The sequence below is a fragment of the Rutidosis leptorrhynchoides genome, chromosome 3 (assembly GCF_046630445.1).
Source record: "Rutidosis leptorrhynchoides isolate AG116_Rl617_1_P2 chromosome 3, CSIRO_AGI_Rlap_v1, whole genome shotgun sequence".
In the NCBI taxonomy this organism is placed as follows: Eukaryota; Viridiplantae; Streptophyta; class Magnoliopsida; order Asterales; family Asteraceae; genus Rutidosis; species Rutidosis leptorrhynchoides.
In genome coordinates, this window is record NC_092335.1 from 619,258,395 (window position 1) to 619,285,490 (window position 27,096).

General features: G+C 32.7%; 2 protein-coding genes across 2 annotated transcripts; one reads left to right on the top strand and one right to left on the bottom strand.

Annotated features, from left to right (window-relative positions):
* The first annotated feature begins 21,795 nt into the window (after positions 1–21,795).
* Positions 21,796–23,204, top strand: LOC139898941 (uncharacterized). Its single transcript, XM_071881744.1, has 5 exons — positions 21,796–21,929; positions 22,042–22,142; positions 22,482–22,563; positions 22,647–22,720; positions 22,811–23,204. Exons 1-5 carry the CDS (start codon positions 21,888–21,890, stop codon positions 23,043–23,045), a joined length of 534 nt encoding a protein of 177 aa, XP_071737845.1. The 5' UTR covers positions 21,796–21,887; the 3' UTR covers positions 23,046–23,204.
* A 2,162-nt stretch (positions 23,205–25,366) lies between these two features.
* Positions 25,367–26,863, bottom strand: LOC139902276 (scarecrow-like protein 14). The gene has a single exon (XM_071884916.1). The coding sequence runs from the start codon at positions 26,861–26,863 to the stop codon at positions 25,367–25,369; it is 1,497 nt and encodes a 498-aa protein (XP_071741017.1).
* Between the last annotated feature and the right edge of the window lie 233 nt (positions 26,864–27,096).

The following is a 27,096-nucleotide window of genomic DNA, read 5'->3' on the forward strand; positions in this document are numbered from 1 at the left end:
GTCGGAATCATATAAAAGTTAGGTTTAAATTTAGTCGAAAATTTTCGGGTTGTCATAGTACCTACCCGTTAAAAGAAATTTCGTCCCGAAATTTTTTGTTGCCATCAATCGGCGTTGTTCGTAAATAGATGAGGATATTTACGTTTTATTTGGTCTTCACGTTCCCAGGTATGCTCGGGGCCTTCCGTGAATTCCAACGGATAGAATATTGTTTTGTTTCAAGAGTTTAAATCATACGAACCATAATTTCTACAGGTTCTTCTATCAAGTGCATTTTGTCATTAATGCGGAGATCATTCAAAATGATGATGTTATACAAGTATTTTCAGTAAATTGGATACATGAAATGTGTTATGAATAATATTGAGCTTATTTAAAACCTTGAGTGTTTATGCCACAATATTGGGGCAGACAAATAGAGAGGAGTTCGTAAAAATCACAGTCATGAAATTTGATAGAGATCGTCATTGTTTACAACAAGAATATTGAAATGATGAATATGAGTTGGAAATAGAGTTGTATCAATTTTGAATAATATGGATAAAACAATTCGATTATAGGAAGAGTATAAACAATGCTATCGTAAAAGTTTGAAATGAGGAAATTAAATGTTCGCCTTAACTTTTGACGTAGTCACGATTGATTTCCACATTTCAAGGAATTAAAGAAATATTTGAAATATTTGAAATCTTTATAAGATTTGATTCTCCGGTAATTAAGGAAATTAGGATTTTCTTTGATTAAATACGGTGAATTGCCTCGATTGCTGCGTCTGGAATTTTGCTATAAATTAGCTTCTTCCGTTTTATTATATTCACCACTTCTATACTTTCTTCCTCAATTCATACTTCCAAAGATTGTGAAAATGCTCCATCCAATTTTTATCCTGGATATTTTTCTGACTATCGTTTCAGTCACTCTTCTTTTTCATCTACCACCGGAGGAATCTGTTTACTTCTACTATTACCTTGGGGTTATATTATTTTTAATTCTCCCGTGTCTTTATGTTGCTATACGCATTGATATACAAGGTTTGTAATTTCGGTGTTGTTATCGGGTTTTATATTTTCCTTTATATTTCGGAGCTCTATGCTCTTGTTTTCTCTTCTCGACTTTGAGTAAAGCGAGTAATGGTCCAGAATTCGTAGGTATGGAGTTTCGAATGATCATAATATACAAAGCAGAAGGAAAGGTAATAGCACGATTTGATTTGTCAAATTACCAGAATATCCGGAAAAGACCGAATCATCAAGAAAAATATTTTTTTGAGATATTTAGAGGTTAAATAGAATGTAAGAGTCGTGTAACATGGCAAATGATGATTATAAAGTCTATGAATCATCATCTTCCATTAAAAATTTAGCATGACTTACTGTAATATAATCACGTTGGCCTGACGTCATTATATTATACTAACTCATGCTTCAATTCTCAACAGTTCTCCAGAAATCATTCATAATTTGAACTTGAATTTTACAAAATATAGAAACTTAAACAGTTTTCTTTATGATGTAATAAAGATATCGCAAAGAGATAATTAATTGTGGACAAGAATCGTTATGAAAATATCTTCAGAAATATTGAGGATATTTATACTGAAAGATACGATGATATCTTAGAATTTCCAAAATATTTAAAGTCGAAGGATAATAAGGAAAATTTTCTGTAAGGATTTAGAATGCGTAAGGAGATTATATGTCTTCTGTAATTTCCATCAGAAATCGAATTATCTAGATTCTTTGGGTATAGGTTTAGTCCTTGTGATTTGTCCACAACTTCCTTTTTGCTCAATCCATTTTTCAATACCAGATTTTTCATTGAGCGTTGCCAACACTCCCTTCTTTATTATCAAGCTTTTAGTCATTAAGACCTATCTACAGCTTTTGCTGCTTCATTAGCATTCATAAGGTTGACGAATCTGAATCATTGGTTATCAATCCGAAGTGTTTTTCAAGAATTTTGAATTTTGAGCGTTGAACGCAGGATGTAACCGTTAACGGATCTAACAGTTGTTGAAGAAATGTCGTAAATGATAATTTCGGTGGTTTGATGTGATAATTCATCACAGAATGCGAATGAATATAATTCAGGAATGTAGTGATCTTTAGGAAGATAACACTTGCTAAAGCTTTAATTGGATTATGATATGTCAAAATATGTAGTGGTTGTTCTTTAGTGAACGGATACATATATCTTGTGAATGTAAGCAGTATAGTTACTCACTATTGAATCAGAATTGAAGAATGTACAATGTAACATATTAATGTGAGATATAAATATTTTCTCGGGTATTACCTACCCGTTAAAATATTTTCACAATTAACAGTTTGTACAACAGAATATTTAATTACAATCTTTATGATAATATACGTACATATATATTTTCCTTTAGATGTAATCATGGATTTAATGAGTTAATATAATATTAAACTCATTTGGTTTACGGTTGAAACGAGAATAAATAATCTCCAAAACCTTAGATATTTCATAATTGTTTCGAAATATTTCGCTAATGAAGTTATGAATCAATGCTTCATTGTTCATTGTTATTGATATACCTTGGTATATGATGTTGGTGCTCGTGGAATTCTTGTGAAATTCACAAGGCACGAATAATGTTTTCTAGAAAGTTTCGAGTACATCGAAAATGGAAGTATACAATCAAACATGTATTCGAATAATACACTTGGTTTATTATGAAATGGAGTTTATTGTGTTGAAGCAGTGATTAACGATTGCTAAGTCATTAACGAAGGATGTACATCATAGCATATTAGTGATATGAATTAACCAATTAGTACATACTAGTTAAGATTCACACGTAATAGCTTAGTACGAAAAGATTTATTATTGTTCCAAATCATATATATATATATATATATATATATATATATATATATATATATATATATATATATATATATATATATATAATTCTTCAGGAAGAATGAGTCAATACATTTTAACTCATTATTACTAATATTTCTTGGTATCTATGGGGCGTATGATGTTGATGTTTAAGGTACTGAGTGGGATGCGGATGTTGTTGTTGATGAAGCTGATGATGTTGGTGGTGATGTTGATGGTACTGGTGGTGCTGTCGGTGCTGGTTATGCTGCTGATGCTCTTATATTTTGCAACATATTCTCCAGAGCCACTACTCGAGCGCGAAGCTCGTTGACTTCTTCTATTACATCGGGATGATTGGCGGTTCGGACAAGGGGACGAATAAGATCTAGAATTCTAGATATTATATAATCGTGGCGAGCTGTTCTGGAAATGAGGGTGAAAATGGTGTTTCAGACCGGTTCGCCGGTAAGTGCTTCAGGTTCTTCGCCAATAGGGCAATGTGGTGGGTGAAAAGGATCACCTTCTTCACTTCTCCATTAATTGAGTCGGCTACGAACCCATCCCCAATTCTTCCAGAAAAGATGATGGCTGATTGGTTCGTTTGTTCCGGTTACACTGCCATTGGAGCTCGAGGAGTTCGAGAAATCCATATTATGTGTTTGGAATAGGGTTTGATATGAAATGAGTACTGAATACTGATTGATATATTTGTCTCCTCGAATACGTATATATAGCAAAAATATTTCCGTAATTTACGGAGGAAATTTAGGAAAAGTGTTAGACAAAGTCTATTGGGATAGATATGATAAGATATGATGTGTCTATACTCCATTTATGCAATAATGGCATTATGACATGTCGAGATTTAAAAAATGATAAGTATGTAATCAGATAAACTTTCGATTAAAGACTTTCAATTCGCAATGGCCTATTCAGGTCTAGGGGCTTGAGCTATAGGATCCTTTAAATCGGTAATCCAAACCCTTCCATTCTAGAGTTTCGTAGACGCCACTCGTCAAGAAAATTCAATGATCAAAAATAACGAGAAAGCAAAGATTTTGAAAGTAATGAATATGAATAGTAGAGATTTCAAGAATCATGGATAACATTTCATGTAATACATATGTAATACACAAAACCATGATAGATGACATAGGAATGTCAAATATTTAAATAATCATGAGTGACAGCCCTCGGTTTCACCAACCGAGGTGATCTTATAAAGATAATGCGCGTGAGTTATAGTATATTGTGAATCACAATGGGAGTTTCTCCCGGAGTGACAGAATAAAAGATATGCATATATATGATGCAAGTAATAATGTTTTAAAGCTATAGGTCAGGCTGTAGACTATACTTTAATGCACCCTATAAATCTGGGTTATCCATGAAATTTCAGCCAACATGGCCTAGATGGCCCACTCTTCAAAATTTGATTTTATAAATTGACCCGAACAATTAAACGAGCGCGATTCGAGAAAAATACCGCTACGCAAATTAAATACGCGAGAAGAATAATAATTCAAGAAATAAAACATAGGAATATTTTATTAACTCATACGACATCAGAATATCGTATTAAAATAATTCGGATTTGGAAATCTCGAAAGTCTAATCGTTGGTTTGGAAACCGAAATGATTCATCGAATAAAAACGTTATACGTAGGAACGTACAAACACATAGTCACACCTTTTTTATTTAATAAATAATATAGCAATATTAGAATATAATTTAGTCACATAACATGACTTCATAAAACCTTTCAAAATTTTGAGACTCGTAATAACAAGTTTGCTTATCGAGTCGAAAGCATTCAATCATATAGAGAATTGACTTAAAAATAATTTGAAATTTTTCGGCAAGAAATAATAAGTAAAATTTAAAATAAACACGTACGGTCAAAGTCCAGACTCACTAATGCATCCTAACAATTACCGGTTAGACACACTAATGCAAATTCTAGTTCGCTAAGACCAACACTCTGATACCAACTGTAACTTCCCGTCAAAATCCATTAACGACGATGTTAACTCTGGTCCCAGTGTTTGGCTTGACTTCTATGTAACAGCAAAGTTATACAGCGGAAGCAAAAAGTACCTGATAATAAACATGCTTAAAAAGTCAACACTAGGTTGAGTGAGTTCATGGGTTTGTCATAATTAATGATTTTGATAATAGTAATAGATCACAAGATTTCAGTTTCCATAAATATCCTTACACCGCAGTGTAATAAAAAGATTCTACAACCATGGGCACCTGGTAACAGCCTTAACGATAATAATATAATAATGAATACCCATGATGTCTATAGAGCACCAAATCAAGTGCGATAAATACCCTAGAACTACTAAACATCCGTAGACTGCTAGCGCGACTAGCCCGGATGGGGTTGTCAAACCCGATAGATCTATCAATAGGATTCGCGCCTACGGTACAGAGATCAATAGATTACGTTACCAAGCTAGGGGAATATCTATGATTCTAACCCACGTAGAATTAAGTTTAATACTTGTATCTATTTTGTAAAACAGATATAAAATATTGTATGTATTCTCAGCCCAAAAATATATATAAAAAGGGAACTATGAAAACTCACGATACGATACGATAGTTTGTAGTAATTATGCATAGGATGGCACTGAACAAGTACAGAGTTGACCTCGGATTCACGAACCTATATCAAGTATATATATTAACACATATACTCGTAATCGAACAAGTTTATATTATATATATATATATATATATATATATATATATATATATATATATATATATATATAAATATAAATATATATATATATACATATATATATACATATATATATATATATATACACACACACATAAATATATATATATATATACACACACACACACACACACACATATATATATATATATATATATATATATATATATATATATATATATATATATATATATATATATATAATTCATTAGTTATATCCTTTTTATTTTAATAATATATGTGTTTCATATATTTTCATTTTATATATAAAAATATTAATTTGTTTTGTGTTATATGTATTAAATATATTTTCTTATATATATATATATATATATATATATATATATATATATATATGTATATATATATATATATATATATCATTTGTTTGTTAAGAATAGTAATCATAATAATACTAAAATAATATTTGTAATGATAATAATAATACTCAATATTAATAATAACGATAATAGTGTTTATGATTTCATTAATGATAAATGATATTAATAATAATAAAACTTATAACAATAATAATAATGATAACAGTTTTAATAAAAATGAAAAGTTTAATAATAACAATAATCAAAATTAAATTTTTTGGTAATAATACTTAATAATGATAATCATATTAATACTAATTAATAATATTACTTATAATAATAGTAATAATGATAATACTTTTTAATAATAATAAGAATATTAATAAAGATACTTATATTAGTAATAAAAATAATGTTAACATTAATAATATTACTTATTAATATAAAATGATACTAATACTAATAATAATGATAACATATTAATAATAACAATAATTTTAATAACAATGCTTATTCTAATAATAGTAATAATAATTAGAATAATAATAATAATAACAAATAATAATAATAATAATAATAATAATAATAATAATAATAATAATAATAATAATAATAATAATAATAATAATAATAATAATAATAATAATAATAATAATAATAATAATAATAATAATAATAATAATAATAATAATAATAGAAATAAATTCTACCTTAAAAGAGATTAAAAGAGCTTCCAAAAAAAATTAAGCCACCGCCCGGGCTCGAACCCGTGACTTCTTGCTAACCCGTAGATAACTCAAACCATCAAACCATATGTTGTTTTTCTGATTAAATACCCCATCTAAATCTATATATCTATTATCTCTATCTGTTTCTCATCTTTTTCCTCTTCATCATAACAGTCGACCGAACCAGGGATCAAATCCCTCTAACCATTAGTAATTGCATTTTAGGATTTAATATCAACACTTAAACAAGTGTTTATGATTAATTGAGAAAAAAAAAAAAAATGAAACAGGCTGCCTGCTATCGCTCGAGTTAAATAAATAAAAAAATTGATTTTCGAATTAAATGTGTTTTTAGCTTATGATTATAACATGAATTATATTCTAAAACTTCATTATAATCTTTCTGAACCCTTAATTGATCCTAAAACATCAAACTGAATTCAAATTTTGCGAAGAACAAAATCTTTGACTTTTTGAGAAATTAGCTTTGACTCGAAAATTAAAGCTTGATATAATGAATTAGAAGCTAAGATTTTGCAGAAAGATCGTTTAGAGGATTCCTAATAACACTGCATTTTTAGATTTTGAAATACGATTCGATATCGAGCTTTTGTAAAATTGAATTAAGAACAGAGGTATACGAGCTCTATATTAAAAAAAAATCAATTTAATTCACTAAATTTTTTTTTTGTTGTAATTGATAGTGTGTGATTGCCATCGATTTATAATAGATTTAGTCAACAAGATCAGGAACTAAAAAAATAAAAGCTCGTTCATAAAAATAAAAAATTTATCACGACGGCTAAAGAAATAAAAAATAAATAGCAGATCTTGATCTAATATAAAAATAAAAGCAGATATGATTTAATTAAAATAATTAAAAAGCAGAAAAAAATTACATGATTAGTTCATTGTTTTTGACTTTTACTTTATTTGATATTAATAATTATTATTAATACTAATAATAATTATATTAATAATAATAATGCTTTTAATAATAAAAATACTAATACTAATAATAATAGAATTGATAATAATAGTAATATTAATAATAATAATAATAATAATAATAATTATATTAATAATAATAATAATATTAATGATAAAAAATAATAAAAATAATGATAATAATATTAATATGACAATATTAATAATAATAACAATGATAATTTTACTTATAATTAATAATAATTAAAATAATCATTATAACATGTTAATAATACTAATAATATCATTAATAATAAATGATATTTTTATAGTAATACTTATTTTAATGATAATATTAATGTTAATAATAGAAATCATAATTTTATGACTAATTATAATATTGATGATAACAATAATACTAGTAATAATAATATAACAATTTAAATGTATCACATTTCATTATATTGCAAATAACAATATAACTAATACTGATATTAATATTCATATGAATATTAATAATAGTAATAATATAACAACTATATTATCTTGTATATGATTTTTCATATTTGATTATAATTAAATCGTATTTTAAATTATATTTCAAGTTATTATATATATATATATATATATATATATATATATATATATATATATATATATATATATATATATATATATTTATATAAAAGTTAGGTTTAAATTTAGTCGGAAATTTTCGGGTTGTCATAATACCGCTCAATTACAATAGATTTTTAATAATTTATAAATTATAATCATTTCTAATATGTCTATCTCAGCGTAGTTAAGAACCAGCAACCCTCAGAAAATGGCACGACATCAAAAGCATAATTTTCAAATTTAAATCAATGGGGAACCGCAAATTATCAACCACATTGAAAAATTTGAAGGTACCATGTCGCCATTGTTCATTAATTATTGTTTGTTCTAAATCCTATTTATTCTACGTTTTAATGGAATTTGAACTTAATCTACGGTTTTAATTGTATTATAGTCTATACAAAGAGGTGCTAATAAAAAGGAGAAAATAAAAAAGGAAGAAGTAATCATACCTGATGGAAGTTTTCCATATTTTATTACTTCAAAAAATCGTAAAGCTATTTTACACTTCTGTTGCTTACTTTATTCGCTTTTAATTGATATATCCATAGATTATATCTTCAAGTGACTATTTTGTTGCATTAGGCAAATTTTCAAGATAACATAAAATAGTTTAACTAGCCAGATTATTTGAAAGTTTTTTTTTTCTTTAGAGGCCGTTTAACAATATATACATATATATCAAAGTATGTTCAAAATATATTTACAACACTTTTAATATATTTTGATGTTTTAAGTTTATTAAGTCAGCTGTCCTCGTTAGTAACCTACAACTAGTTGTCCACAGTTAGATGTACAGAAATAAATCGATAAATATTATCTTGAATCAATCCACGACCCAGTGTATACGTATATCAGTATTGATCACAACTCAAACTATATATATTTTGGAATCAACCTCAACCCTGTATAGCTAACTCCAACATTCACATATAGAGTGTCTATGGTTGTTCCGAAATATATATAGATGTGTCGACATGATAGGTCGAAACATTGTATACGTGTCTATGGTATCTCAAGATTACATAATATACAATACAAGTTGATTAAGTTATGGTTGGAATAGATTTGTTACCAATTTTCACGTAGCTAAAATGAGAAAAATTATCCAATCTTGTTTTACCCATAACTTCTTCATTTTAAATCCGTTTTGAGTGAATCAAATTGCTATGGTTTCATATTGAACTCTATTTTATGAATCTAAACAGAAAAGTATAGGTTTATAGTCGGAAAAATAAGTTACAAGTCGTTTTTGTAAAGGTAGTCATTTCAGTCGAAAGAACGACGTCTAGATGACCATTTTAGAAAACATACTTCCACTTTGAGTTTAATCATAATTTTTGGATATAGTTTCATGTTCATAATAAAAATCATTTTCTCAGAATAACAACTTTAAAATCAAAGTTTATCATAGTTTTTAATTAACTAACCCAAAACAGCCCGCGGTGTTACTACGACGGCGTAAATCCGGTTTTACGGTGTTTTTCGTGTTTCCAGGTTTTAAATCATTAAGTTAGCATATCATATAGATATAGAAAATGTGTTTAGTTGATTTTAAAAGTCAAGTTATAAGGATTAACTTTTGTTTGCGAACAAGTTTAGAATTAACTAAACTATGTTCTAGTGATTACAAGTTTAAACCTTCGAATAAGATAGCTTTATATGTATGAATCGAATGATGTTATGAACATCATTACTACCTTAAGTTCCTTGGATAAACCTACTGGAAAAGAGAAAAATGGATCTAGCTTCAATGGATCCTTGGATGGCTCGAAGTTCTTGAAGCAGAATCATGACACGAAAACAAGTTCAAGTAAGATCATCACTTGAAATAAGATTGTTATAGTTATAGAAATTGAACCAAAGTTTGAATATGATTATTACCTTGTATTAGAATGATAACCTACTATAAGAAACAAAGATTTCTTGAGGTTGGATGATCACCTTACAAGATTGGAAGTGAGCTAGCAAACTTGAAAGTATTCTTGATTTTATGAAACTAGAACTTTTGGAATTTATGAAGAACACTTAGAACTTGAAGATAGAACTTGAGAGAGATCAATTAGATGAAGAAAATTGAAGAATGAAAGTGTTTGTAGGTGTTTTTGGTCGTTGGTGTATGGATTAGATATAAAGGATATGTAATTTTGTTTTCATGTAAATAAGTCATGAATGATTACTCATATTTTTGTAATTTTATGAGATATTTCATGCTAGTTGCCAAATGATGGTTCCCACATGTGTTAGGTGACTCACATGGGCTGCTAAGAGCTGATCATTGGAGTGTATATACCAATAGTACATACATCTAAAAGCTGTGTATTGTACGAGTACGAATACGGGTGCATACGAGTAGAATTGTTGATGAAACTGAACGAGGATGTAATTGTAAGTATTTTTGTTAAGTAGAAGTATTTTGATAAGTGTATTGAAGTCTTTCAAAAGTGTATAAATACATATTAAAACACTACATGTATATACATTTTAATTGAGTCGTTAAGTCATCGTTAGTCGTTACATGTAAGTGTTGTTTTGAAACCTTTAGGTTAACGATCTTGTTAAATGTTGTTAACCCAATGTTTATAATATCAAATGAGATTTTAAATTATTATATTATCATGATATTATCATGTATGAATATCTCTTAATATGATATATATACATTAAATGTCTTTACAACGATAATCGTTACATATATGTCTCGTTTAAAAATCATTAAGTTAGTAGTCTTGTTTTTACATATGTAGTTCATTGTTAATATACTTAATGATATGTTTACTTATCATAGTATCATGTTAACTATATATATATCCATTATATGTCATTATATAGTTTTTACAAGTTTTAACGTTCGTGAATCACCGGTCAACTTGCGTGGTCAATTGTCTATATGAAACATATTTCAATTAATCAAGTCTTAACAAGTTTGATTGCTTAACATGTTGGAAACATTTAATCATGTAAATATCAATCTCAATTAATATATATAAACATGGAAAAGTTCGGGTCACTACAGTACCTACCCGTTAAATAAATTTCGACCCGAAATTTTAAGCTGTTGAAGGTGTTGACGAATCTTCTGGAAATAGATGCGGGTATTTCTTCTTCATCTGATCTTCACGCTCCCAGGTGAACTCGGGTCCTCTACGAGCATTCCATCGAACCTTAACAATTGGTATCTTGTTTTGCTTAAGTCTTTTAACCTCACGATCCATTATTTCGACGGGTTCTTCGATGAATTGAAGTTTTTCGTTGATTTGGATTTCATCTAACGGAATAGTGAGATCTTCTTTAGAAAAACATTTCTTTAAATTCGAGACGTGGAAAGTGTTATGTACAGCCGCGAGTTGTTGAGGTAACTCTAGTCGGTAAGCTACTGGTCCGACACGATCAATAATCTTGAATGGTCCAATATACCTTGGATTTAATTTCCCTCGTTTACCAAATCGAACAACGCCTTTCCAAGGTGTAACTTTAAGCATGACCATCTCTCCAATTTCAAATTCTATATCTTTTCTTTTAATGTCAGCGTAGCTCTTTTGTCGACTTTGGGCGGTTTTCAACCGTTGTTGAATTTGGATGATCTTCTCGGTAGTTTCTTGTATAATCTCCGGACCCGTAATCTGTCTATCCCCCACTTCACTCCAACAAATCGGAGACCTGCACTTTCTACCATAAAGTGCTTCAAACGGCGCCATCTCAATGCTTGAATGGTAGCTGTTGTTGTAGGAAAATTCTGCTAACGGTAGATGTCGATCCCAACTGTTTCCGAAATCAATAACACATGCTCGTAGCATGTCTTCAAGCGTTTGTATCGTACTTTCGCTCTGCCCATCAGTTTGTGGATGATAGGCAGTACTCATGTCTAGACGAGTTCCTAATGCTTGCTGTAATGTCTGCCAGAATCTTGAAATAAATCTGCCATCCCTATCAGAGATAATAGAGATTGGTATTCCATGTCTGGAGATGACTTCCTTCAAATACAGTCGTGCTAACTTCTCCATCTTGTCATCTTCTCTTATTGGCAAGAAGTGTGCTGATTTGGTGAGACGGTCAACTATTACCCAAATAGTATCAAAACCACTTGCAGTCCTTGGCAATTTAGTGATGAAATCCATGGTAATGTTTTCCCATTTCCATTCCGGGATTTCGGGTTGTTGAAGTAGACCTGATGGTTTCTGATGCTCAGCTTTGACCTTAGAACACGTCAAACATTCTCCTACGTATTTAGCAACATCGGCTTTCATACCCGGCCACCAAAAATGTTTCTTGAGATCCTTGTACATCTTCCCCGTTCCAGGATGTATTGAGTATCTGGTTTTATGAGCTTCTCTAAGTACCATTTCTCTCATATCTCCAAATTTTGGTACCCAAATCCTTTCAGCCCTATACCGGGTTCCGTCTTCCCGAATATTAAGATGCTTCTCCGATCCTTTGGGTATTTCATCCTTTAAATTTCCCTCTTTTAAAACTCCTTGTTGCGCCTCCTTTATTTGAGTAGTAATGTTATTATGAATCATTATATTCATAGATTTTACTCGAATGGGTTCTCTGTCCTTCCTGCTCAAGGCATCGGCTACCACATTTGCCTTCCCCGGGTGGTAACGAATCTCAAAGTCGTAATCATTCAATAATTCAATCCACCTACGCTGCCTCATATTCAGTTGTTTCTGATTAAATATATGTTGAAGACTTTTGTGGTCGGTATATATAATACTTTTGACCCCATATAAGTAGTGCCTCCAAGTCTTTAATGCAAAAACAACCGCGCCTAATTCCAAATCATGCGTCGTATAATTTTGTTCGTGAATCTTCAATTGTCTAGACGCATAAGCAATCACCTTCGTTCGTTGCATTAATACACAACCGAGACCTTGCTTTGATGCATCACAATAAATCACAAAATCATCATTCCCTTCAGGCAATGACAATATAGGTGCCGTAGTTAGCTTTTTCTTCAATAACTGAAACGCTTTCTCTTGTTCATCATTCCATTCAAATTTCTTCCCTTTATGCGTTAATGCAGTCAAGGGTTTTGCTATTCTAGAAAAGTCTTGGATGAACCTTCTGTAGTAACCAGCTAGTCCTAAAAACTGGCGTATGTGTTTCGGAGTTTTCGGGGTTTCCCACTTTTCAACAGTTTCTATCTTTGCCGGATCCACCTTAATACCTTCTTTGTTCACTATGTGACCGAGGAATTGAACTTCTTCCAACCAAAATGCACACTTTGAAAACTTAGCGTACAATTCTTCCTTCCTCAATACTTCTAACACCTTTCTCAAATGTTCACCGTGTTCTTGGTCATTCTTTGAGTAAATAAGTATGTCATCAATGAAAACAATGACAAACTTGTCAAGGTATGGTCCACACACTCGGTTCATAAGGTCCATGAACACAGCTGGTGCATTAGTTAAACCAAACGGCATGACCATAAACTCGTAATGACCGTAACGTGTTCTGAAAGCAGTCTTTGGAATATCATCTTCTTTCACCCGCATTTGATGATACCCGGAACGTAAGTCAATCTTTGAATAAACAGACGAGCCTTGTAGTTGATCAAATAAGTCATCGATTCTCGGTAGTGGGTAGCGGTTCTTGATGGTAAGTTTGTTCAACTCTCGGTAGTCGATACACAACCTGAATGTACCATCTTTCTTCTTGACAAACAAAACAGGAGCTCCCCACGGTGATGTGCTTGGTCGAATGAAACCACGCTCTAAAAGTTCTTGTAATTGGATTTGTAGTTCTTTCATCTCGCTGGGTGCGAGTCTGTAAGGAGCACGAGCTATTGGTGCAGCTCCTGGTACAAGATCTATTTGAAATTCAACGGATCGATGTGGGGGTAATCCCGGTAATTCTTTCGGAAATACATTAGGAAATTCTTTTGCGACGGGAACATCATTGATGCTCTTTTCTTCAGTTTGTACTTTCTCGACGTGTGCTAGAACAGCATAGCAACCTTTTCTTATTAGTTTTTGTGCCTTCAAATTACTAATAAGATGTAGCTTCGTGTTGCCCTTTTCTCCGTACACCATTAAGGGTTTTCCTTTTTCTCGTATAATGCGAATTGCATTTTTGTAACAAACGATCTCCGCTTTCACTTCTTTCAACCAGTCCATACCGATTATCACATCAAAACTCCCTAACTCTACTGGTATCAAATCAATCTTAAATGTTTCGTTAACCAGTTTAATTTCTCGATTCCGACATATATTATCTGCTGAAATTAATTTACCATTTGCTAATTCGAGTAAAAATTTACTATCCAAAGGCGTCAATGGACAACTTAATTTAGCACAAAAATCTCTACTCATATAGCTTCTATCCGCACCCGAATCAAATAAAACGTAAGCAGATTTATTGTCAATAAGAAAGGTACCCGTAACAAGCTCCGGGTCTTCCTGTGCCTCTGCCGCATTAATATTGAAAACTCTTCCACGGCCTTGTCCATTCGTGTTCTCCTGGTTCGGGCAATTTCTAATAATGTGGCCCGGTTTTCCACATTTATAACAAACTACATTGGCATAACTTGCTCCGACACTACTTGCTCCGCCATTACTCGTTCCGACACCATTTGTTCCTTTCGTTCTATTAACCCCTGGTCCGTAGACCTCACACTTCGCCGCGCTATGACCATTTCTTTTACACTTGTTGCAAAATTTGGTGCAGAACCCCGAGTGATTCTTTTCACACCTTTGGCATAGCTGCTTCTGATTGTTGTTGTTGTTGCGGTTATTATTGTTGTTGGGATGATTGTTGTAGTTGCTGCTGTTGTTGTTGTTGTTGTTGTTGGGCCGTTTGTTGTAGTTGCGATTGATGTTGCGATTGTTGGGATAATTGTTGCGATTATTGTTGTAATTGCTGTTGTTGTTGTATTGGTGATTCTTATCACCGTTTTCCTCCCACTTTCTTTTGACTTGCTTCACATTGGCCTCTTCAGCAGTCTGTTCTTTAATTCTTTCTTCAATTTGGTTCACGAGTTTGTGAGCCATTCTACATGCCTGTTGTATGGAGGCGGGCTCGTGTGAACTTATATCTTCTTGGATTCTTTCCGGTAATCCTTTCACAAACGCGTCGATCTTCTCTTCCTCATCTTCGAATGCTCCCGGACACAATAGGCACAATTCTGTGAATCGTCTTTCGTACGTGGTAATATCAAATCCTTGGGTTCGTAACCCTCTAAGTTCTGTCTTGAGCTTATTGACCTCGGTTCTGGGACGGTACTTCTCGTTCATCAAGTGCTTGAATGCTGACCACGGTAGTGCGTACGCATCGTCTTGTCCCACTTGCTCTAGATAGGTATTCCACCATGTTAACGCAGAACCTGTGAAGGTATGCGTAGCGTACTTTACTTTGTCCTCTTCAGTACACTTACTTATGGCAAACACCGATTCGACCTTCTCGGTCCACCGTTTCAATCCGATCGGTCCTTCGGTTCCATCAAATTCCAAAGGTTTGCAGGCAGTGAATTCTTTGTAGGTGCATCCTACACGATTTCCTGTACTGCTAGATCCAAGGTTATTGTTGGTATGTAGCGCAGCCTGTACTGCGGCTATGTTTGAAGCTAGAAAAGTACGGAATTCCTCTTCATTCATATTCACGGTGTGTCGAGTAGTCGGTGCCATTTCCTTCAAAATAGTTAAATGGAACAAGTTAATCATACAGAATATTAAGAGTAGTTAATAGTATTTCGTAGCATAATATGAACTCATTTATAAAAGCTTTTTCTTCATATTAGCGTTTTATAAGTTTAAATTCGGGTAGTACCTACCCGTTAAGTTCATACTTAGTAGCTAATATACAATTCAACTACTACAATTCTATATGAAAAACTGATTATAATAATATTTCGCGTTCAAACTTTTATACAATATTTTACAAACTTACAATACCGCTTATTTTACATAAAGCATGAAATATAGCACACAATAACTTTGATACAAGATAGTTGTGAAGATAATTCTAGCTAGTACACAAGTCATTCAGCAAAGGCAATAAAGACACGTAATTCATACGTCCAGAAACAAGTCATGCATTCTGGTTTTACAAGGACTACTTCCCATCCTTGGTCTTGTGCAACATAACCGTTATGGCCGTTGATAAGACAGCGTGTTGTAACGTTGTCAAAGGGACGAGGGTTACGTAATGTCCAACAGTCCCGTAATAATCTAAAAACCTCATTTCTTACCCCAATTACCGACTCCGTCACTTGTGGAAACGTTTTGTTTAATAGTTGTAGCCCGATGTTCTTGTTCTCACTTTGGTGAGAAGCGAACATTACTAATCCGTAAGCATAACATGCTTCTTTATGTTGCATGTTAGCCGCTTTTTCTAAATCACGAAGTCCAATATTCGGATATATTGAGTCAAAATAATTTCTTAACCCGTTGCGTAAAATAGCATTTGGGTTCCCCGCAATATATGCGTCAAAGTAAACACATCGTAACTTATGGGTTTCCCAATGTGATATCCCCCATCTTTCAAATGAAAGTCTCTTATAAACCAAGACATTCTTGGAACGTTCTTCGAATGTCTTACAAACTGATCTCGCCTTAAATAGTTGTGCCGAAGAATTCTGGCCGACTCTAGACAAGATTTCATCAATCATGTCTCCGGGTAGGTCTCTTAAAATATTGGGTTGTCTATCCATTTTGTGTTTTTAAACTGTAAAATAGACAAGAGTTAGATTCATAAAAAAATACTTATTAATACAAGCAATTTTTACATATATCATAAAGCATAAGAACACTATATTACATATATTACACCACACGAATACAACTATCTTATTCCGACTCGCTCGTTTCTTCTTCTTCGGTTTTGGTTCGTTTTGCCAAGTTTCTAGGGATATATGATGTTCCCCTAATACGAGCCGTCGTTGTCCACATTGGTTTAGAAAAACCTGGTGGTTTAGAGGTTCCCGGGTCATTGTTACAACTTAAGGACTTCGGGCGTTGACGATACATATAAAGTTCATCGGGGTTGGAATTAGATTTCTCTATTTTTATGCCCTTTCCCTTATTATTTTCTTTTGCCTTTTTAAATTCAGTTGGGGTAATTTCTATAACATCATCGGAATTCTTGTCGGAATCCGATTCATCGGAGAATTGGTAATCCTCCCAATATTTTGCTTCCTTGGCGGAAACACCATTGACCATAATTAACCTTGGTCGGTTGGTTGAGGATTTTCTTTTACTTAACCGTTTTATTATTTCCCCCACCGGTTCTATTTCTTCATCCGTTTCCGATTCTTCTTCCGGTTCCGATTCTTCTTCCGGTTCCGACTCTTCTTCCGGTTCCTCTTCGGGAACTTGTGAATCAGTCCACGAATCATTCCAATTTACATTTGACTCTTCATTATTATTAGGTGAGTCAATGGGACTTGTTCTAGAGGTAGACATCTATCACATAATATCAAACGCGTTAAGAGATTAATATATCACATAATATTCACATGTTAAAAATATATAGTTTCCAACAAAATTTGTTAAGCAATCATTTTTCAAGTAAACACGGTCGAAGTCCAGACTCACTAATGCATCCTAACAAACTCGATAAGACACACTAATGCAAAATTCTGGTTCTCTAAGACCAACGCTCTGATACCAACTGAAATGTCCCGTTCTTATTGATTAAAAACGTTCCATATTAATTGATTTCGTTGCGAGGTTTTGACCTCTATATGAGACGTTTTTCAAAGACTGCATTCATTTTTAAAACAAACCATAACCTTTATTTCATAAATAAAGGTTTAAAAAGCTTTACGTAGATTATCAAATAATGATAATCTAAAATATCCTGTTTACACACGACCATTACATAATGGTTTACAATACAAATATGTTACATCGAAATCAGTTTCTTGAATGCAGTTTTTACACAATATCATACAAACATGGACTCCAAATCTTGTCCTTATTTTAGTATGCAACAGCGGAAGCTCTTAATATTCACCTGAGAATAAACATGCTTTAAACGTCAACAAAAATGTTGGTGAGTTATAGGTTTAACCTATATATATCAAATCGTAACAATAGACCACAAGATTTCATATTTCAATACACATCCCATACATAGAGATAAAAATCATTCATATGGTGAACACCTGGTAACCGACATTAACAAGATGCATATATAAGAATATCCCCATCATTCCGGGACACCCTTCGGATATGATATAAATTTCAAAGTACTAAAGCATCCGGTACTTTGGATGGGGTTTGTTAGGCCCAATAGATCTATCTTTAGGATTCGCGTCAATTAGGGTGTCTGTTCCCTAATTCTTAGATTACCAGACTTAATAAAAAGGGGCATATTCGATTTCGATAATTCAACCATAGAATGTAGTTTCACGTACTTGTGTCTATTTTGTAAATCATTTATAAAACCTGCATGTATTCTCATCCCAAAAATATTATATTTTAAAAGTGGGACTATAACTCACTTTCACAGATTTTTACTTCGTCGGGAAGTAAGACTTGGCCACTGGTTGATTCACGAACCTATAACAATATATACATATATATCAAAGTATGTTCAAAATATATTTACAACACTTTTAATATATTTTGATGTTTTAAGTTTATTAAGTCAGCTGTCCTCGTTAGTAACCTACAACTAGTTGTCCACAGTTAGATGTACAGAAATAAATCGATAAATATTATCTTGAATCAATCCACGACCCAGTGTATACGTATCTCAGTATTGATCACAACTCAAACTATATATATTTTGGAATCAACCTCAACCCTGTATAGCTAACTCCAACATTCACATATAGAGTGTCTATGGTTGTTCCGAAATATATATAGATGTGTCGACATGATAGGTCGAAACATTGTATACGTGTCTATGGTATCTCAAGATTACATAATATACAATACAAGTTGATTAAGTTATGGTTGGAATAGATTTGTTACCAATTTTCACGTAGCTAAAATGAGAAAAATTATCCAATCTTGTTTTACCCATAACTTCTTCATTTTAAATCCGTTTTGAGTGAATCAAATTGCTATGGTTTCATATTGAACTCTATTTTATGAATCTAAACAGAAAAGTATAGGTTTATAGTCGGAAAAATAAGTTACAAGTCGTTTTTGTAAAGGTAGTCATTTCAGTCGAAAGAACGACGTCTAGATGACCATTTTAGAAAACATACTTCCACTTTGAGTTTAATCATAATTTTTGGATATAGTTTCATGTTCATAATAAAAATCATTTTCTCAGAATAACAACTTTAAAATCAAAGTTTATCATAGTTTTTAATTAACTAACCCAAAACAGCCCGCGGTGTTACTACGACGGCGTAAATCCGGTTTTACGGTGTTTTTCGTGTTTCCAGGTTTTAAATCATTAAGTTAGCATATCATATAGATATAGAAAATGTGTTTAGTTGATTTTAAAAGTCAAGTTAGAAGGATTAACTTTTGTTTGCGAACAAGTTTAGAATTAACTAAACTATGTTCTAGTGATTACAAGTTTAAACCTTCGAATAAGATAGCTTTATATGTATGAATCGAATGATGTTATGAACATCATTACTACCTTAAGTTCCTTGGATAAACCTACTGGAAAAGAGAAAAATGGATCTAGCTTCAATGGATCCTTGGATGGCTCGAAGTTCTTGAAGCAGAATCATGACACGAAAACAAGTTCAAGTAAGATCATCACTTGCAATAAGATTGTTATAGTTATAGAAATTGAACCAAAGTTTGAATATGATTATTACCTTGTATTAGAATGATAACCTACTATAAGAAACAAAGATTTCTTGAGGTTGGATGATCACCTTACAAGATTGGAAGTGAGCTAGCAAACTTGAAAGTATTCTTGATTTTATGAAACTAGAACTTTTGGAATTTATGAAGAACACTTAGAACTTGAAGATAGAACTTGAGAGAGATCAATTAGATGAAGAAAATTGAAGAATGAAAGTGTTTGTAGGTGTTTTTGGTCGTTGGTGTATGGATTAGATATAAAGGATATGTAATTTTGTTTTCATGTAAATAAGTCATGAATGATTACTCATATTTTTGTAATTTTATGAGATATTTCATGCTAGTTGCCAAATGATGGTTCCCACATGTGTTAGGTGACTCACATGGGCTGCTAAGAGCTGATCATTGGAGTGTATATACCAATAGTACATACATCTAAAAGCTGTGTATTGTACGAGTACGAATACGGGTGCATACGAGTAGAATTGTTGATGAAACTGAACGAGGATGTAATTGTAAGCATTTTTGTTAAGTAGAAGTATTTTGATAAGTGTATTGAAGTCTTTCAAAAGTGTATAAATACATATTAAAACACTACATGTATATACATTTTAACTGAGTCGTTAAGTCATCGTTAGTCGTTACATGTAAGTGTTGTTTTGAAACCTTTAGGTTAACGATCTTGTTAAATGTTGTTAACCCAATGTTTATAATATCAAATGAGATTTTAAATTATTATATTATCATGATATTATCATGTATGAATATCTCTTAATATGATATATATACATTAAATGTCTTTACAACGATAATCGTTACATATATGTCTCGTTTAAAAATCATTAAGTTAGTAGTCTTGTTTTTACATATGTAGTTCATTGTTAATATACTTAATGATATGTTTACTTATCATAGTATCATGTTAACTATATATATATCCATTATATGTCATCATATAGTTTTTACAAGTTTTAACGTTCGTGAATCACCGGTCAACTTGCGTGGTCAATTGTCTATATGAAACATATTTCAATTAATCAAGTCTTAACAAGTTTGATTGCTTAACATGTTGGAAACATTTAATCATGTAAATATCAATCTCAATTAATATATATAAACATGGAAAAGTTCGGGTCACTACAATTAAGATCTAAAAATAAGACCTGATTTCTTCACTCCTTCACGTCGTATGTATTTTTGGAAGAATCAATCATAATTCTTCACAGGTTCCCTCTCCAAGATCTGATTCTGAATCCGGCTTCATTCTTGTTGTTAGTGTTATAGCAGCGGTGGTGGTGGTTACGGTGACGGCGGTGGTGGTGGTTACGGTGACGGCCAGTGGTGGAGAAATCTGGAGAAAATATAGACCAAGGTTTGATATCTATGTGTGATTTACTTCTAATTGAAGAATTGATAGTTAAAAAGGGATTTAGAAAGATGATATGGTTTGAAGTAATTGATATGGGTGCAGGTAATTAGAGTTAAAGGGGTTTGAGAATATATATATATATATATATATATATATATATATATATATATATATATATATATATATATATATGTGTGTGTGTGTGTGTGTGATTTAGTTTTAATCGAAGAAAACAAGATTAAATATAAGGAATGGTTGCAGGTAATACTTAAATGGGAGAAAATGTATTAAAAAGACGAAATTACCCTCATGTGCAAGTCATGTGAGACACTTAAACGTTAGAAATACACAGACGTTATGTAATTGGACCCCCGGTGAAACTATTGCAAACCACAGTGACCCCCTAAGGTGAAAAAATTCTTTTAGAGTCCACTTGTTATTTCGAACATACCACAGGGACTTCCGGTGCAATTTTGTCAATCTAAAATAGAATTCCCGGTACCAAACAGAGGGCATATATGTCTATCTCGGCGTAGCTACTAACCAGCAACCCTCAAAAAAGGGGCACGGCAGCAAAACCCTAATTTTCAAATTTCAATCAATCAATGGCGAAGCGCGAATTATCAACCACATTGAAGAATCTGAAGGTACCAACCCGCCGCTGTTCATTCATTACTAATCATAAGTTTGTTCTAAATCCTATCTATTCTACGTTTTAATTGAATTTGAGCTTAATCTAGGGTTTTAATTGTATTATAGTTTATGCAAAGAGGTGCTAATAAAGAAGAGAAAACCAAAAAGGAAGAACAAGTAATCATACCTGATGGAAATTTTCCATCTTTTATTACTTCAAAAAAATGGTAAAGCTATTTCTCTCTTTTTTTGTGTACTTTATTTGCTTTTAATTTGATATATCTATATATCTATATCTATAGGTTATATCTACAAGTGACTGTTGTTGCATTAGGCAAATTAAAAGAGTGTACTATTTGTAGTCAAGGGGTATGTTTAACTTTGTTTGTAAAAATCAGGTGATGTATGTATTGATTTTAATTTATTATCATACGAGTAAATTAGACGCGCTTAAATATATTCATGTTAGGCATTGTTGTGTTTAGGTAAATTCAAAGCTTTTTGAATTTAATTATAGCGTAGGAGAAATTTTTATATTTCTTAAGCAATTTATTTTTTTCGTGCAGTATGGTGATAATGGAAGGGGATCCTAGTCCTGGGGCCATTAGAGGTCGAATGTCATTTCAAAGTTTTAATCCTGTAATTGATGTAAGAATTAGATCTGATTGATAAGTTGTTTATGTATTATCGTTAACACCTTTATGTTGTATATTAATGTTTAATTATTTTAGAAATTAAACGAGCCAAGAAACATTGATGATGGTGCTACGTGTTCTGGGGATCAAGGAGTAAAGATTTCTAATAGGTAACTCATTTTTGAAAATATGTAAACCACCTTTTTGATTTGTTATTTCATGTCACACGAATTAAGGTGTAGTGTTTTGTGTTTTTTTAGAGAAAATGATGAACCGGTAAGCTTAAACAGTAATAAATCCAGTGGAGACCTCAAAAGGAAACAAGTTGAAGATACGACAGAGGTACAACTTCACGATAAGTCGCCGAATGTTATTGAAGGAAGCCGAAGTTCTTCGTTAAATAACGGTAGAAAAAGTTCTCATAATCCACATAAGCGAGGAAAGCTGGATTTTAATGTTCTAAGATCTCCCAAAAGTCAAAACAAAAGGGGCTGATGACTTTCAGGTTATTTTTTAAATTAAGAATATGCTACACAGATTTATTTAATATGTTTTTGCCCTTAGACTTTGTAGGTTAGTTGTGATGTAATGTCTTAACATGCTTATCATGATTGTTGTATAAGTTATTTTGTTAAGTTAAAATGTATCCAACTACCCATTATTTGACTAGTTTGTTTACTTATGATGAAGGAACACTCTTTTGTTTAAATATGACTAGTTTATTTTTATTTACATATTTATAATGTAGAAAATTTTATGTAGACATTTTAAGTGTTTTATCTCTGGGACTGCTCTTTATTACTGTCTCATCAAGAATACTCCGGAGCCGGTTCACCGAGTTGACCAAAGTCAACTCATTTCTATTGATATTTTGTTCTTCAATTTTAATGTCTTCCCATTTCTTTTGTATCTTGTTGTACTCGAATGGCACATTTAAACCTCTTGCAAGATTTCGCAAGATGTTTACCAGTTTCCTCGACCCGTTCAGCTGGGTCGAACCCGGGTTACGCCAGATCAATGCCGGTAATCTGGAGCGTGGGTGGGCCACCGGGTCTCATGGACAAGTTTTTTGATGAAGCATGGTCATTGGGACTCGTATAAGATACTGAAATTGATAATATGAAGCTTATTTTTCCCTCTTGAGAGTTTCTCAGTTGACCCGTTTGCTAATTATTAGACATGTGGTGATTTGTGCATGCCATTATTTAAGAATGATTAGCTCTTAAGGTCTGAGCACCCGGAAACTTGTTCAGATTATATTCCTTGTAAATCTCTCTAACTATTACACGATAAACGGGCTTCGATTGCTTTTACGAAATAGTGCGCCAATCTTTCAGTTGAATGACTTGAATCTCCATATGGAGTACAATGTTGCTTGATCTTTTTCGATCACAAACAGAAGGTTGATTGTAGTTTGTGATTTCTTGTGCGCATTGTGTCATCAGAATCTTATTCCAAGATATTTGCCGTTTTCGTTTCTTGATATTCTTCTCGAACTGGGATTTTCTTTTTTCTGTAATTCAAGTTACTTTCTTTGAGATCAATCATGCTATTCACTGCACGAAAAGTTGTTACTGCTTTCTTTGTTCGTGTAATCTGGCGAGTTCGCAGGCTGCTTGTTCACAAATACATCGTACCACCATTTTCTGCAACCATTTTCTGCAGCTTCAACTTGTAACGCCATACACACGTTGTGCATATGCGGCTTTAAAAGCAAGTCATCTTCTTCCAGTAACATTTGGTTTTGCTTATTCCTCATCCTTTTAACTGTTTTTATTTTGAATTTTGATTGACAAATCTTTGGTTGACTGGTATTAACATTTTTCTCAGAAAGTGCACTAAATACTGTTTCCCTTCTTCTAGACTTGCTACCCACGTACATGTCATTTATCAATTCCTCACTAAAGAACTCTTGAAAGTTCATGTTCACATTATGCTGTCATCATTCAGGGGCCGAACCCAATGTTGAAACTTCATGTTCACGCCAAAACTTCTTGCATCATTTTTAGTAGTACAACTACAAATTCACAAGCAGTGTTGAAAACTGCGGAAGGTGATCACCCATCCTGTTTCGACCAAAGACGTTAATTAGTTGGTAAATGCTAATTGCTAAAAAATCAGGTCAAATTAAGTCCGAGTCTGTCTGAGTCGGTCAAAGTCAAGGTTGGTCAAAGATAGGTCAATTTTCTTTTATACTCAGATTTGGTGCCCTATACACCAAAGTTTCTTTGGCCTAGTAGTATTGAGGTAAGTAGGTAACTCATCAACGTTAAGGTTGTGATTTCAAATTCTGGATGACTATTCGTGGTATAGTTGTATTTGCAGTTCTCAAAAAGATGTGCTCTATACATATGTTTGAGATTTACGGTTTAAATATTTATGTGAAATATATGTATTAGTAAAACTTAACGTTAGTCAACTTCCAACTCGACCCCGACTAGACCGACTAGTCGTTTCACCTGGCCGACTAGTCTCTGCTTTGCGACTTTTTCAACCTTGTTCATAAGACAAAGCCATGTTTAACCTGATCTACTAGCATTAATACTCTACATTAATACTTCATCCGTTTTGAAATAATTGACACCTAAGAATTTTATTCATTTATATAAGTTTGATAAATGTCATTTTTAATTTTATATTGAAAGTAAGTTTGAGTAAATTTATATCTATAGTAATTAGTTTGAGAGTAGTGACTAATCACTTCCATATCAATGAACTGTAAGCTTGAAAATGTTGAACAATAAAAGAGTAAAATTTGTTACAAGTATGACAAGTTGAAAATGATTCACGTGTATTTATCACTTCAACAATTTAGATCAAGTTGCAGGCTTCCATAAAGAGAGTGCATAAAGGACCTTCCCCTTCCACCCTTGCAACATCCAGTTTTTATCTTGATACACCATAAAATCTTTATGATACTTGTTTTCTACTTTGGTTATTACTTCATCCACAAGATCTGAGTCCAACGCCATTTGTACAAACCCGGCTTTCATGTTCCTTGTTCCCCAACTTCTATACGGTTCAGGCCTTTCGACCCGACTCTTCCCTTCACACGCCACAACGTTTATAATGTCCCTCCCATACACCTCCCGTTCATACAATTCCCGGTTTAGGTCTTCACCCGGGGCCGCAGTCGCCTCCAACATATCAAAAAGCGTTGTAAAGTGAAAAACCGCTTCTTTGAACCTTGTATCGAAGTAATTTACGTTGTATGTCCCATTCAATACCCCGTGCACAAAAACATCGGGGTTTAACTTACGAATAAAACCAAGAACTGCGTCCCTCGGACGACTCTCCATCACTGTCTCATCGAGCACGTTCCTCATCCGATACATACTATTCACTACAAGCATCTCCTCGTGATCGATCTCCAAATCCTCAATACAAACGTCTTCCCAATTTTTAGCAATTGATTTGTACTTTATATTGACATTAAATCTTTTAGCATACTCAATCAATCGACAACCAGTGTCCTCGACCCTCTCTGCCGGTCGAGGACCGGGTTGTGGAAAATCAATCCCAGTTATTTGTAACTGTGGAGGCCCACCGGGCCTCAGTGATAAACCCTGTATGATACATGGCCATTGAAATCCATATAAGATACCGAAATCGATTATATGTATCTTATCTCTATCATGTGCTAGCTTCCCAATGGACTTATTTGCCAATACATTCGACATACGGTGAAACGGGCATGCCTTGATATACGCCTTATACGACCTCAATATTTGAGCTGCGGATGTGTTTGTAGACGCCTGGTATAGTTTCAAACCACCGCCACCTAAGCGTGCCTCGATCGCATTTGCAAAGTAATGAGCCATCCGTTTAGACGAATTCCCATTAGGAGACGAGTGTTTTCGTATCGTCTTCAATATTTGAATTGCTTCGGGTGTATCATTACTAGCCATCTTTTCGCCACACCTTATCAAGAGTTCGGGCAAATCAACCATCTCCACAACGCCTTTTCTCCGCTTTTTCTTCACGTTAGCACTAACGATCACACGTGCGAAAACCGTACATGGCTTGTGTAGCCATAGACGGGTTAATTCTTCGCAAAGAAGTGCGGTATCGTATTCTTTCATTCGTTCACTTTCGTCCGAGTGACAATTACTATCTACTAGAACGTTATAAAACGATGCCTCGGTAGCTTGTAGAGCCAAACTATCGATAAACATACACGGCTTGTTTGCTAGATCTTCTTCTTCCATTAGCATTGTGTTTAAGTAGTTGAACACGCCATCAAAGTAATCGATTATCTCTGTACAATTTGCGTTCTCTACGGTTACATGAAGACTAGTACCCTGAGGTAACATGTTTATAATTCTTTTTTTTTTTTTTTTTTTTTTTTTGACTAAATGCTTGTGTGTTTGAGTATACAATAGAAGGGGTTAAAGGATTATAAGAGATTGTAGCTCTAGCTTATAATAAATAGTGGATCGTCACATAAGTAAAAATAGAATTTTTGAAACTGAAAGTGAGTTAAAAATAGCTTATAATAAGAGATTGTAGCTCTAGCTTATAATAAATAGTGGATCATCACATAAGT